Genomic DNA, 11,461 nt, shown 5'->3' on the forward strand with positions numbered 1-11,461 from the left:
CCTCTGTCACGCCGGAGGCCGGCAGCCGGCCGGGGTTGGCAAGCAGCCCGCGCTGCCAGGGCTGCGGGCACCGCGGCCTCGCTGCCCTCGGGCTCGGCGGGGCGGTGGGCACGGTCCCGCAGTGCCACCCGCCCGGCGGTACCCGGGGTGACCCCGCCGTGGCCCTGTTTTGCAGGTGACACCCCCGTCACTCGCCACCGGTGACGTGCGGGGACAGCCGTGGAGCCGCCGGGGACGTGGGCTGAGCAGCAGGACGCGAGGAGGAAGAGGAGGAGTGGGTGTCTCGGGGCCAGCGCCGTGGCTGCGCGTCCCCATCGCCGTCCTCGAGCCGACGCAGTCCTGGTGGCTTTTTGGAGCCCGAGCCCTGCCAGCAGCCCCGCGGGGAGGAGGAAGGGCCGCGGAGGCCGTGCCGGGTGATGGATGGCCCCAGCGGGAGCGGCCCCGGGCGGCTCGGGGAGCTCGGGGAGCCGGCTGGCAGCGCCCGCCCCTGCAGAGCCCCGCAGCGCCGGCCCCGCTGAGCCCCGCGGCAGCGTCCGGAGGGGCCCCGGGTGACCCCCGCGTCCCCCAGAGCCGCGGTGGCCCGGGCATGGCGCGGCCCGGCCCGGGGGCCATGCTGGCCTCGGGGGGCCTGGGCTTCCCCCCGCAGAACGTGGCCCGCGTGGTGGTGTGGGAGTGGCTGAACGAGCACGGGCGCTGGCGGCCCTACTCGGCCGCCGTGTGCCACCACATCGAGAACGTGCTCAAGGAGGACGCGCGCGGCAGCGTGGTGCTGGGACAGGTCGATGTCCAGCTGGCGCCCTACGTCATCGACCTCCAGTCCATGCATCAGTTCCGGCAGGACACGGGTAAGGGGTTGGCGTCGGGCCAGGGACATCCGGCCACCCGTCCGTCCTTCCATCTGTCCGTCTGTCCGTGCAGCCATCCATCCACGCAGCCTTCACTGTCCCCTCTGTGTCCATCCATCATCCATCCATCCATCATCCTTCCATCCATCATCCATCATCCATCCATCCATCCATCCATCCATCCATCCATCCATCCATCCATCATCCTTCCATCCATCATCCATCCATCCATCATCCATCCATCATCCATCCATTCATCCATCCATCCATCCGTCCATCCATCCATCCATCCATCCATCCATCCATCCATCCATCCACTGGCACATCCTTCCCTCCCTCCTCCCTCTGTCCTTCCATCCCACCATATTTCCATCTGTTCTTCACTCTTTCCCTCCTTCCTTCCATCCATCCCTTCATCCCTCCCCTGTTCCTGTGTGTATCTGTCTGTCTGTTGTTCCATTCATCCGTGAATCTGTGACTTCATGTCTGTTTGTCTGTCATTCCATCCATCCATCCATCCATCCATCCATCCATCCATCCATCCATCCATCATCCATCCATCTTCCCCTTGCTCCTTCAGTGTATCTCTGCTTATTCATCCATTGTTTAATTCCTTCCTTCCTTCCTTCCTTCCTTCCTTCCTTCCTTCCTTCCTTCCTTCCTTCCTTCCTTCCTTCCTTCCTTCCTTCCTTCCTTCCTTCCTTCCTTCCTTCCTTCCTTCCTTCCTTCCCTGTGTATCCCCGCTTGTCTGTCCCTTCATTCCTGCATCCCTCCATCCCTCCATCCATCTGTCCATCCATCTGTTCCCTCACTCTCCAGGGCTCCAGTGCCCCCATGGGCCCCTCCAGGCTCCTCCACCCCTTTCCTTTCCCATCCATCACAGATCCCCATCCCTGAGGGACCTGTCCCCACATCCCTGCATGTCCTGTCCCCTCCGTGGATGCTGTGCCGTGTCCCCTTGTCCCGCTGTCCCCTCCTGGTCCCCTCCGAGCTGCTCCATGCCCAGGGCAGTGGGGAGGCCCTGGGAGCAGTGCTGGGCACTGGGATGGCTGCAGCTCTGCTGGTTGGTGCAGCGCATCCAGGCCAGGAATCCCGTGGGAAATCAGAGCTGATCCCACACTGGGACCGAGCCCAGACCCCATTAAACGTGTCCCTGTCACGGTGTGACCCATTAAACAGCACGTGCTGGCTGTGCTGTGGGGGATGTGCTGTCCTGGGTGCATTCCTGCCCATCCCTGTATCCCTGCCCAGGGCAGGATCCAATCCAGGCCAGGCAGAGCGGGCAGGGGACCTGCCACACCTCAGGTGACACCTCCTGGACCTGCCACACCTCAGGTGACACCCCCTGTACCTGCCTGGGGACACCCATAGCAGGACCCCAGTGGTTGTGACACCTCTCCTGGCCACTGATGCCACCACTCCCAGTCCCCAGGGATGCCAGGTGGCCCCGATGTGGGGCTGGGGACTGAGATGGGGACTCAAACAGGGACGTGCCACCTGCCTCTGCCATGCAGCCTGGCTCTGAATCCATCCCCAGCTGGTCACGGACTTGGCAAAGGGCAGCTTGGCACCTGCAGCCCTGAGTCAGCGAGGACACGGCCCGACCCGGAGGGTCTGTGCTGACTCAGAGTTGCGGGAGCCACCGGGACACCCTGGCTGTCCCCGTGCCACCTCCTGCCAGCGCCTCTGACAGCAGCTGGCACCACATCCCATGGCCGCAGTGCTGGGTAACCCTCGGGACTTGTGCCCGTGGCGGGGCCGTGAATGGGTTTGGGGTGACAAAACAACTCCTGCCAGGATGTCCCTGGTACCACAGTCCTTGGCCAGCAGGATTTGGGGACAGGGATGCTGAGAGAGGGACCTCGATGTCCCCAAGGGTGTCATGGCAGGGGACACAGCCATTGTCCCCAGCACTGTGTCCGTCTTTATCCATTGTCCCTCCCCAGGGTTTGGACAATGCCACCAGCTCGTGGTGCTTGGGGACAAGAGGGTCCCCTGAGCTGAGCTGAGCTGAGCTGAGCGTGCTCCTGGTGCCTGCTGTGGCATGGGGACACGGGGAGGGCTGGCAGGAGGCTAGGGGCTCGGGGGGCTGGGCCCATGCAGTGCCTGGGGACGGAGAAACCCAGAGACGAGCAAAATGAGGTGACCCCGTTCTGAGAGCGGGGACGTGCGGCCCCCCCCGATGGCCCTGGGGACACTGGCTTGGCCCCGTGGCTCTGGCATGGCTGGCAGAGGGGGCTGGGACAGCTGGGGACAGCTGGTGGCCCTTGGGGACTGGGAGCTGTGTGTGCCAAGGGGATTTGGGATGGTCCTTCATCCTCTGGGGGAGGCGGGATGTGAGGGGCATTTTGTGGGATTTGGGATGGGGATGTGAGGGGCAGGGGGATATAGGATTTGGGATGTAGGATGTGAGGGGCAGGGGGATGTGGGATTTACCATGGGGATGTGGGATTTGGGATGTAGGATGTGAGGGGCAGGGGGATGTGGGATTTACCATGGGGATGTGGGATTTGGGATGTAGGATGTGAGGGGCAGGGGGATGTGGGGTTTGGGATGGAGATGTGAGGTGCAGGGAGATGTGGGATGCATTTGCAAGGACCAGTGGGTCCGGGATGCGTTTATGGGTGGGATGTGGGATTTGGACAAGAGTGAGCAGCGGGATGGGGGACGTTGAGGCAAAGAGGCAGGGCTGGGAACTGGGGTGGGATACAGGACATGGATGCGGGGGGATGCGGAGGGCAGTGGGCTGTGGGCAGTGGGGTTGGAGGGCAGTGGGGTGTGGGATTAGAGGGGAGTGGGCAGAGTGGTGTGGGTGGCCTGGAGCAGCAGCGGGATGTGAGATGTGGGATGTGGGATGTGGGATCTGGGCAGGGCGGGCCGCAGGGCCCCCCCGCTCCCCTCCGGGCCCCGGCGGAGCTGCCTCAGCACACGGCCGCAGCTGGGCCTGGCTCTGCTGCCTGCTGCGGCCGGTGATTAATGACCCTTAATTAGCGCCGCTAATCGAGCTGGGCAAACGCTGCCGGCCGGGGGATAGACAGGCCCCGTGCCGGAGAGGCTGCGATGCTTCCCCCATTGCAGAGCTCCGGAGGGGGCTGAGGGATCCAGCTCCATCCCAAACAAGCGGCGAGGGGCTGGGATTTGGGACAATCCCTGTCTGTGTCACTGCCAGAGCCAGCAGCTGTCAGGAAACCTCTCCTGACCGGGAAATGCTTCCCCTGGCCCGGGATGGCCACGGGGATGGGAGGGTGGGGAAGGGCTTGGACCAGAGGGATGGAAAAAAGCTGGGAAAAGCACAAGGATTTGTTGGATTGTGCCCTTTTCTGGCCCAGAGATGGGGCAACTGAGAGGCTTTAAAAAAAACCTTTATTCTGTTTTCAGTCTCATGTGATGGATGATAGAATTCTCTACAAATTTTGAATTCTCACCTTGGAGAATTCTCTGCAAATCCATTTTCCACATTGGCTGAGCAGCATTGCCCTTCCCAGGACATGCACGAGGATGATCCTGAGGGGTTTGAGTCTCTGTCCGGTGGCAGTCCAAGTCACTGTCCCCAGTGGTGGGATGAGGGTTGGATTTATCCCCAAGGAAGCACTTTTGGGGTGCAAAATGGGGATTTTAGTGAAGGGGGCAGAGCGGCTGTTGCACCCCAAGGCGCCTCTGTACCCGATTCCCTGCGGGATGCCGGGCTGGGAGCTGGACACAGCGATGTCTGAAGGTCCCCCCGGTGGTGTCACCCCCATGTTTGTGTCCCCAGGGACCATGCGCCCCGTCCGCCGGAACTTCTACGACCCCTCCTCAGCTCCGGGCAAGGGAATCGTGTGGGAGTGGGAGAACGACAACAACTCCTGGACCCCCTACGACATGGACATCTGCATCACCATCCAGAACGCCTACGAGAAGCAGCACCCCTGGCTGGACCTCTCCTCCCTGGGCTTCTGCTACCTCATCTACTTCAGCAGCATGTCCCAAATGAACCGGCAGACGCTGCGCAAGCGGCGGCTGCGGCGCCGCATGGACCTGGCCTACCCGCTCACCATGGGCTCCATCCCCAAATCCCAGTCGTGGCCCGTGGGCCCCAGCACGGGCACCCCGTCCTGCTCGTGCCCCCAGTGCCTGCTGGTCAACAGCACCCGCGCGGCCTCCAACGCCATCCTGGCGTCCCAGCGCCGCAAGCTCTACCCGGGCACCGTCCGGCAGAGCAGCACCTTCGCCGGGACAGCGCTGTGGCCCGCGGGGACCGCGACACCGGCCGCGGTGGCGGCCAAGGGGGAAGGGCTGCGGGTGGCCGGAGCGGGGTTCGGCCCCGGGCAGGGAGTGCCCAGCGCGGCGCTGCCCGGGCTCAACAACCTCAACCGGCCCGGCACGCAGCGCGGGGCTGGGCTGGGCGCCAGGGCTGCCGTGCCCCCCGGGTAAGACGGGTGGGGACAAGAGGGGTGTCACAGAGGTGGGGATGGGCACACAGAGGGGTAAAGGGGGTGATGGGGGTGGCTCGGACTCTGCTGTCACCTTGCAGGCAACCCCAGAGCTTGCGGTGCTGTGTCACCTCCCTGGGTGGTGCTGGTGGTGCTCGGATCTGTGCAGAGGGGATGTGGTGATCCCTGCCATGCTGTGCCAGGCCATGCCACGTTATACATGGCAGCTGAAGCACGTGGAGGGCCTGGCCGCAGGGGAATGGCGTCCCTAAGGCCAGCATGGGCTGAGTGACCCAGCTCCTGGTCCGATGGTACCAGGCAGGTCCCTGGGAAGGCACAGCTGTGGGGAGAGGCCACAGCCCCGGTGTTCCTTGGTGTCTCTTCCGTGCTGGGAATGATTCACCAGGGGGTCCAGGTGGGCGAGCAGAGCCCTGGAATTGTGTCCTGGTGGCTGTCCCTGCCCCGGCACCCACATCTCCATGGCTGTGCCCCATGGTGGGTTGGCCTGGTGTCCCCTCGGGGCTGGCAGCACTAGGCGGGGGGGACAGGTGGCTTCTCTGAGCCCCCAGCAGCTCCTGGCACATTTCCTTCCCCTGCTGACGTCCTGCTTCCACTCCTGTGTGCTGGGCTGTCCTTGTCCCTGTCCCCATTGCTGTCCCTGTCCTGGCACACAGCTATGGCCAGGGAGGAGGGGCTGGGCCTTGGTGTGGGTACAGGAGCTTTGGGAATGAGGGAAAACGCCCTTGTGTGGGGCTGAGCACTGCTGAACTCATCCCTGTGATACTCCCTTCCCTTCCCTTCCCTTCCCTTCCCTTCCCTTCCCTTCCCTTCCCTTCCCTTCCCTTCCCTTCCCTTCCCTTCCCTTCCCTTCCCTTCCCTTCCCTTCCCTTCCCTTCCCTTCCCTTCCCTTCCCTTCCCTTCCCTTCCCTTCCCTTCCCTTCCCTTCCCTTCCCTTCCCTTCCCTTCCCTTCCCTTCCCTTCCCATCAGGATGCCCTGACAAGGTCCCCACCGTGGGTCGAGGAGGACGTGATGCCACCAGTGCCATTGGGTGCCCAGAGATGGGCAGGTGGCACTGGGTGACAGTCCACTTGGATGGCACAGCGACCCTCCAAGGTGGTGAGGGGACACCTTGCCCTGTGTCCCATGAGGAGGACACTGACTGAGGACAGTGCCAGCAGCTCCTAGGGGACACCTTACCCTGTGTCTGGTGGCGGGGACACTGCCTGGGGACAGTGCCAGCAGCTCCTAGGGGACACTGCCCTGTGTCCCAGCCTGGGGACAGTGCCAGCAGCCCCCAGGGGACACCTTGCCCTATGTCTGGTGGGGGGGACACTGCTTGGGGACAGTGCCAGCAGCCCTAGGGGACACTGCCCTGTGTCCCAGAGGAGGACACTGCTTGGGGACAGTGCCAGCAGCCTCTAGGGGACACACTGCCCTGTGTCTAATGGGGAGGACAGTGCCTGGGGACAGTGCCAGCAGTCCCTAGGGGACACTGCCCTGTGTCTAATGGGGAGGACACTGCTTGGGGACAGTGTCAGCAGCCCCCTGGGGACGCTGCCCTGTGCCCCAGCCTGGGGACAGTGCCAGCAGCCCCCAGGGGACACCTTGCCCTGTATCCCTGTGGGCAGGACAGTGCTCTGGGGCCATGCCATGCGGGGAGGGGACAGTGCCATCCCTGCCGGCGCTGCTGAGCCCCTTCCTGTCCCGTGTCCCTGCAGGGTGCCAGCGCTGCCGGTGAAGAACCTGAACGGCACCGGCCCCGTCCATCCCGCGCTCGCAGGTAAGCGGGCACCGGGTGACACCGCGGGGTGACACGGGGAGCGGGGGATGGCACCGGGGGTGGGCAGCACGGACAGAAGGACAGACGGACAGACGGACGCTCTCCCGGCGCAGGCATGACGGGGATCCTCATGTGCGCCGCCGGGCTGCCCGTGTGCCTGACCCGCGCCCCCAAACCCATCCTGCACCCCCCGCCCGTCAGCAAGAGCGACATCAAACCCGTGCCCGGCGTCAACGGCATCTGCAGGAAAACAAAAAAGAAGCAGCTCAAGAAGAGTAAGGAGCCACCGATGTCCCTGCGGGGTCGGGGATCACGGAGGGGGAGTGAAAACCCCCGGGGTTTGCTGGGGTGATGCCCTCGCTGCTTTGTGCCACGCGTGCGGCGGGGGTGGCAGGGCTGTCCCCGTGCCGTGGCAGGGGGGTGGTGGCACTGATGGCATTGCCCCCAGGTAAGACCCCCGAGGACGTGGTGCGCCGCTACATCCAGAAGGTGAAGAACCCCCCGGATGAGGTGAGTGCGGGGCTCGGGGAGGGCCGGGGCTGTCCCCTCCTCGTCCCCCCGGGGTGCTGATGGCGCTCCCGGCAGGACTGCACCATCTGCATGGAGCGGCTGGTCACCTCCTCCGGCTACGAGGGCGTGCTGAGCCCCAGGGGCATCAAGCCGGAGCTGGTGGGCAAGCTGGGCAAGTGCGGGCACATGTACCACCTGCTGTGCCTGCTGGCCATGTACAACAACGGCAACAAGGTCAGAGCAACCCCACTCAGGGGCTGGCTGAGCTCGGGGGGCTGGGGGGGTGGGTGGGTGGGTACTGGGCAGTTCCAGGTGGGCGCTGGGTGGGTGTCAGGGGTGCTGGAGGGGGCTGGATGGGTTGTTGGATGGGTACTAGGGAGTGTTGAATGGGTTCTGGGTGGGTACTGGGTGCTGGGAAGTGCTGGGTGGGATCCAGGTGGGTGCTGGGGAGGTCCAGGTGGCTGTTGGGTGGGTGCTGGGTGGGTCCAGGTGGGTGCTGAGAGGTGCTGGGTGGGTCCAGATGGGTGTTAGGTGGGTGTTGGGGCAGTGTCAGGGGTGCTGGGTGGGTGTTGGGGGGGCTGTGTGGTTGTTGGTTGGGAAGTGTTGGTACTGGTTGTTGGTACTGGGAAGTGTTGAACGGGTTCTGGATGGGTACTGGATGTTGGGGAGTCCTGGAGGGGTCCAGGTGGGTGTTGGGTGGGTGCTGGGCAGTTCCAGGTGGGTGCTGAGAGGTGCTGCGTGGGTGTTGGGTGGGTGCTGGGTGTTGGGGAGTGCTGGGTGGGGTCCAGGTGGGTGCTGGGGAGGTCCAGGTGGGTCTTAGAGGAGGCTGGGCAGTTCCAGGTGAGTGTTGGGTGGGTGCTGGGTGCGTGTCAGGGGTGCTGGATGGGTATTGGAGGGACTGAGGGGATTCAGGTGGGTGCTGGGTGTGTGTTGGGGGAGCCTGGGTGAGTACTGGGGAATGTTGAATGGGCTCTGGGTGGGTACTGGGTGTTGGGGAGTGCTGTGGGGTCCAGATGGGTGCTGGGTGGGTTCTGGGTGGGTGTTGGGTGGCTGTCAGGGGTGCTGGGTGGGTGTAGGAGGGGGCTGAGGGGTTCCAGGTGGGTGCTGAGTGGGTGTTGAATGGGTTCTGGGTGGGTGCTGGGTGTTGGGGAGTGCTGAGGGGGTGCAGGTGGGTGCTGGGTGGCTGTGAGGGGTTCAGGGTGGGTGCTGGGGAGTTCTGGAATGTTCCAGCTAAGTGCTGGCTGGGTGCTGGGTGGGTTCGGGGAGGTTGAGTGGGTGCTGGAATGGGTGTGGGCATTGGGTGGGTGATGGGTGGATGATGGGTGGGTGCTGGGCAGTTCCAGGTGGGTGCTGGGTGGGTATTGGGTGGGTATTGAGTGGGTTTTGGGTGGTTCAGGTGGGTGCTGGGTGGGTGTTGGGGAGTGCTTGGGGGTCCAGGTGGTGCTGGATGGGTGCTGGGGGATCCAGGTGGATAGTGCTGTAGTCCAGGTGGTGCTGGGTGGGTGCTTGGGGGGTCCAGGTGGGTGCTGGGTTGGTGCTGGGTGGTCCAGGTGTTGCTGGGTGGGTGCCAGGTGGGTGCCACCCCTGAGGTCCCCGTGGTGCCCCCAGGACGGCAGCCTGCAGTGCCCCACCTGCAAGGCCATTTACGGGGAGAAGACGGGCACGCAGCCCCCCGGGAAGATGGAGTTCCACCTCATCCCCCACTCCCTCCCGGGATACACCGACTCCAAAACCATCCGGATCGTCTACGACATCCCCACCGGCATCCAGGTGAGGGGGGACCCCGGTGGGGTGGTGACTCCCTGTCCCCGTGTCCCCGTGTACCCATGTCCCCGCTCACCCCCTGTCCCCACACTGACCCAGGGCCCGGAGCATCCCAACCCCGGCAAGAAATTCACGGCACGAGGCTTCCCACGGCACTGCTACCTGCCCGACAACGAGAAGGGCAGGAAGGTGGGATGGGGTGGGATGGGATGGGATGGGATGGGATGGGATGGGATGGGATGGGATGGGATGGGATGGGATGGGATGGGATGGGATGGGATGGGAAGGGATGGGGTGGGATGGAAGGGATGGGATGGGATGGGATGGGGTGGGATGGGATGGGATGGGATGGAAGGGATGGGATGGGATGGGATGGGATGGAAGGGATGGGATGGGATGGGATGGGATGGGATGGGATGGGATGGGATGGGATGGGATGGGATGGGATGGGATGGGGTGGGGTGGGGAGAGAAAGCATAGCAGGGATGGAAAAAGATAGGATGGCACAAAATGGGAAGGGAAGGAGTGGAAGGAGGATGGATGGGATGGGAATGGGATTGGGTGGGGAAGGAAAGGTATGGGATGGGATGGGATGGGATGGGAACAGAAAGAATGGGGAGAATAGAATAGGAAGGGATGGGGTGGGATGGAAGGAGGATGGATGGGATGGGAAGGAATGGGATGGGGTGAGGAAGAAAAGGGGTGGGATAGGAAAGGATAGGATAGGATAGGATAGGATAGGATAGGATAGGATAGGATAGGATAGGATAGGATAGGATAGGATAGGATAGAATGGGAAGGGATGGGATGGGATGGGATGGGATGGGATGGGATGGGATGGGATGGGATGGGATGGGATGGGATGGGATGGGATGGGGAGAGAAAGAATAGCAGGGATGGAATGAAAGAATAGCCCAGAATGGGAAAGAATGGGAAAGGATGGGGTGGAAGGAGGATGGATGGGACGAGGAGTGGGATGGGGAAGGGAAGGGGAAGGGGAAGGGGAAGGGAAGGGAAGGGAAGGGAAGGGAAGGGAAGGGAAGGGATGGCGTGGGATAGGATGGGAAGGGATGGGATGGAATGGGGTGGGATGGGATGAGAAGAGAAATGATGGAATGAGATGGGAAGAGAAAGAATGGGGACCATAGAATGGGAAGGGATGGGTGGGATGGAAAGAGAATGCATGGGATGGGATGGGATGGGATGGGATGGGATGGGATGGGATGGGATGGGATGGGATGGGATGGGATGGGATGGCTGCAACTGCACTGGGGTGGGATGGGGGGTACTACAAGGAAGGGTGACATCCTGTGGGCACCGTGCTGGGGCTGAATCCCACCCTGTTGGGGCTGGGGCTGTGCTGTGCCGGGGAAGGAGGTGCTGGGGTTGCCTTGGGGCTGTGCCACTCCATGCCAGGCTGGGTGGGGTTGCTGTGGGTCTGTGCCACTCCATGCCAGGCCGTGCCAGGGGTGCTGGCTGGCTGTGCCAGTCCATGCCAGGCTGGGTTGGGGTTGGCTTGGGGCTGTGCCAGTCCATGCCAGGCTGGGTTGGGGTTGCCGTGGGGCTGTGCCAGTCCATGCCAGGCCGTGCCAGGGGTGCTGGGTGGGTGAGCCCTGGCCGTGCCCGCCGCAGGTGCTGAAGCTGCTGATCGTGGCCTGGGACCGGCGGCTCATCTTCACCATCGGCACCTCCAACACCACGGGAGAGTCGGACACGGTGGTGTGGAACGAGATCCACCACAAGACCGAGTTCGGCTCCAACCTGACGGGGCACGGCTACCCCGACCCCAACTACCTGGACAACGTGCTGGCCGAGCTGCTGGCCCAGGGCGTGTCCGAGGCCACGCTGAAGGACTGAGCCGGGCCGGGGCTGCCCTGGCCCCGTGTCCCGCCCGTGCCACCCGCGCCGCTTCCCGCAGCCCCGCCCGGCGGGCCCGTCCCCCGTCCCCCGTCCCGGGCCACCCGGTGCCACCCACCGCGTGTCCCCGCGTGCGTCTCTCTGTCTGTCTGTCTGTCCGCCCGTCCCGGCTCGGCCCGCTCTCGTGGCGATAGCGTCGTGGTCTTTTTTCTACCCGTGGCCTCTTTGCGCGTCTGTGCCACCCGTGTCACCCGTGCGTCACCCGTGTCGCCCGCCGCTGCCCCAGGAGCCG

The 11,461-nt window shown here is 64.0% G+C and overlaps 1 protein-coding gene across 1 annotated transcript; it reads left to right on the top strand.

Moving 5' to 3' along the window:
- Nucleotides 1-586: 586 nt before the first annotated feature.
- Nucleotides 587-11,178, top strand: DTX1 (deltex E3 ubiquitin ligase 1). The gene is made up of 9 exons (XM_058816835.1): nt 587-845; nt 4,600-5,254; nt 6,977-7,038; nt 7,152-7,313; nt 7,487-7,548; nt 7,624-7,782; nt 9,157-9,318; nt 9,412-9,501; nt 10,945-11,178. Exons 1-9 carry the CDS (start codon nt 587-589, stop codon nt 11,167-11,169), a joined length of 1,836 nt encoding a protein of 611 aa, XP_058672818.1. The 3' UTR covers nt 11,170-11,178.
- The last annotated feature ends 283 nt before the right edge of the window (nt 11,179-11,461 follow it).

This window comes from Ammospiza caudacuta, chromosome 18 (genome assembly GCF_027887145.1).
Source record: "Ammospiza caudacuta isolate bAmmCau1 chromosome 18, bAmmCau1.pri, whole genome shotgun sequence".
NCBI classification, from domain to species: Eukaryota; Metazoa; Chordata; class Aves; order Passeriformes; family Passerellidae; genus Ammospiza; species Ammospiza caudacuta.

Coding starts and splice junctions, on each gene's coding strand:
- DTX1 (XM_058816835.1), top strand. CDS start 587: ATGGCGCGGCCCGGCCCGGGGGCCATGCTGGCCTCGGGGGGCCTGGGC. Junction 7,549..7,623: donor TGAAGAACCCCCCGGATGAG/GTGAGTGCGGGG, acceptor CGCTCCCGGCAG/GACTGCACCATCTGCATGGA. Junction 9,319..9,411: donor ACATCCCCACCGGCATCCAG/GTGAGGGGGGAC, acceptor ACACTGACCCAG/GGCCCGGAGCATCCCAACCC.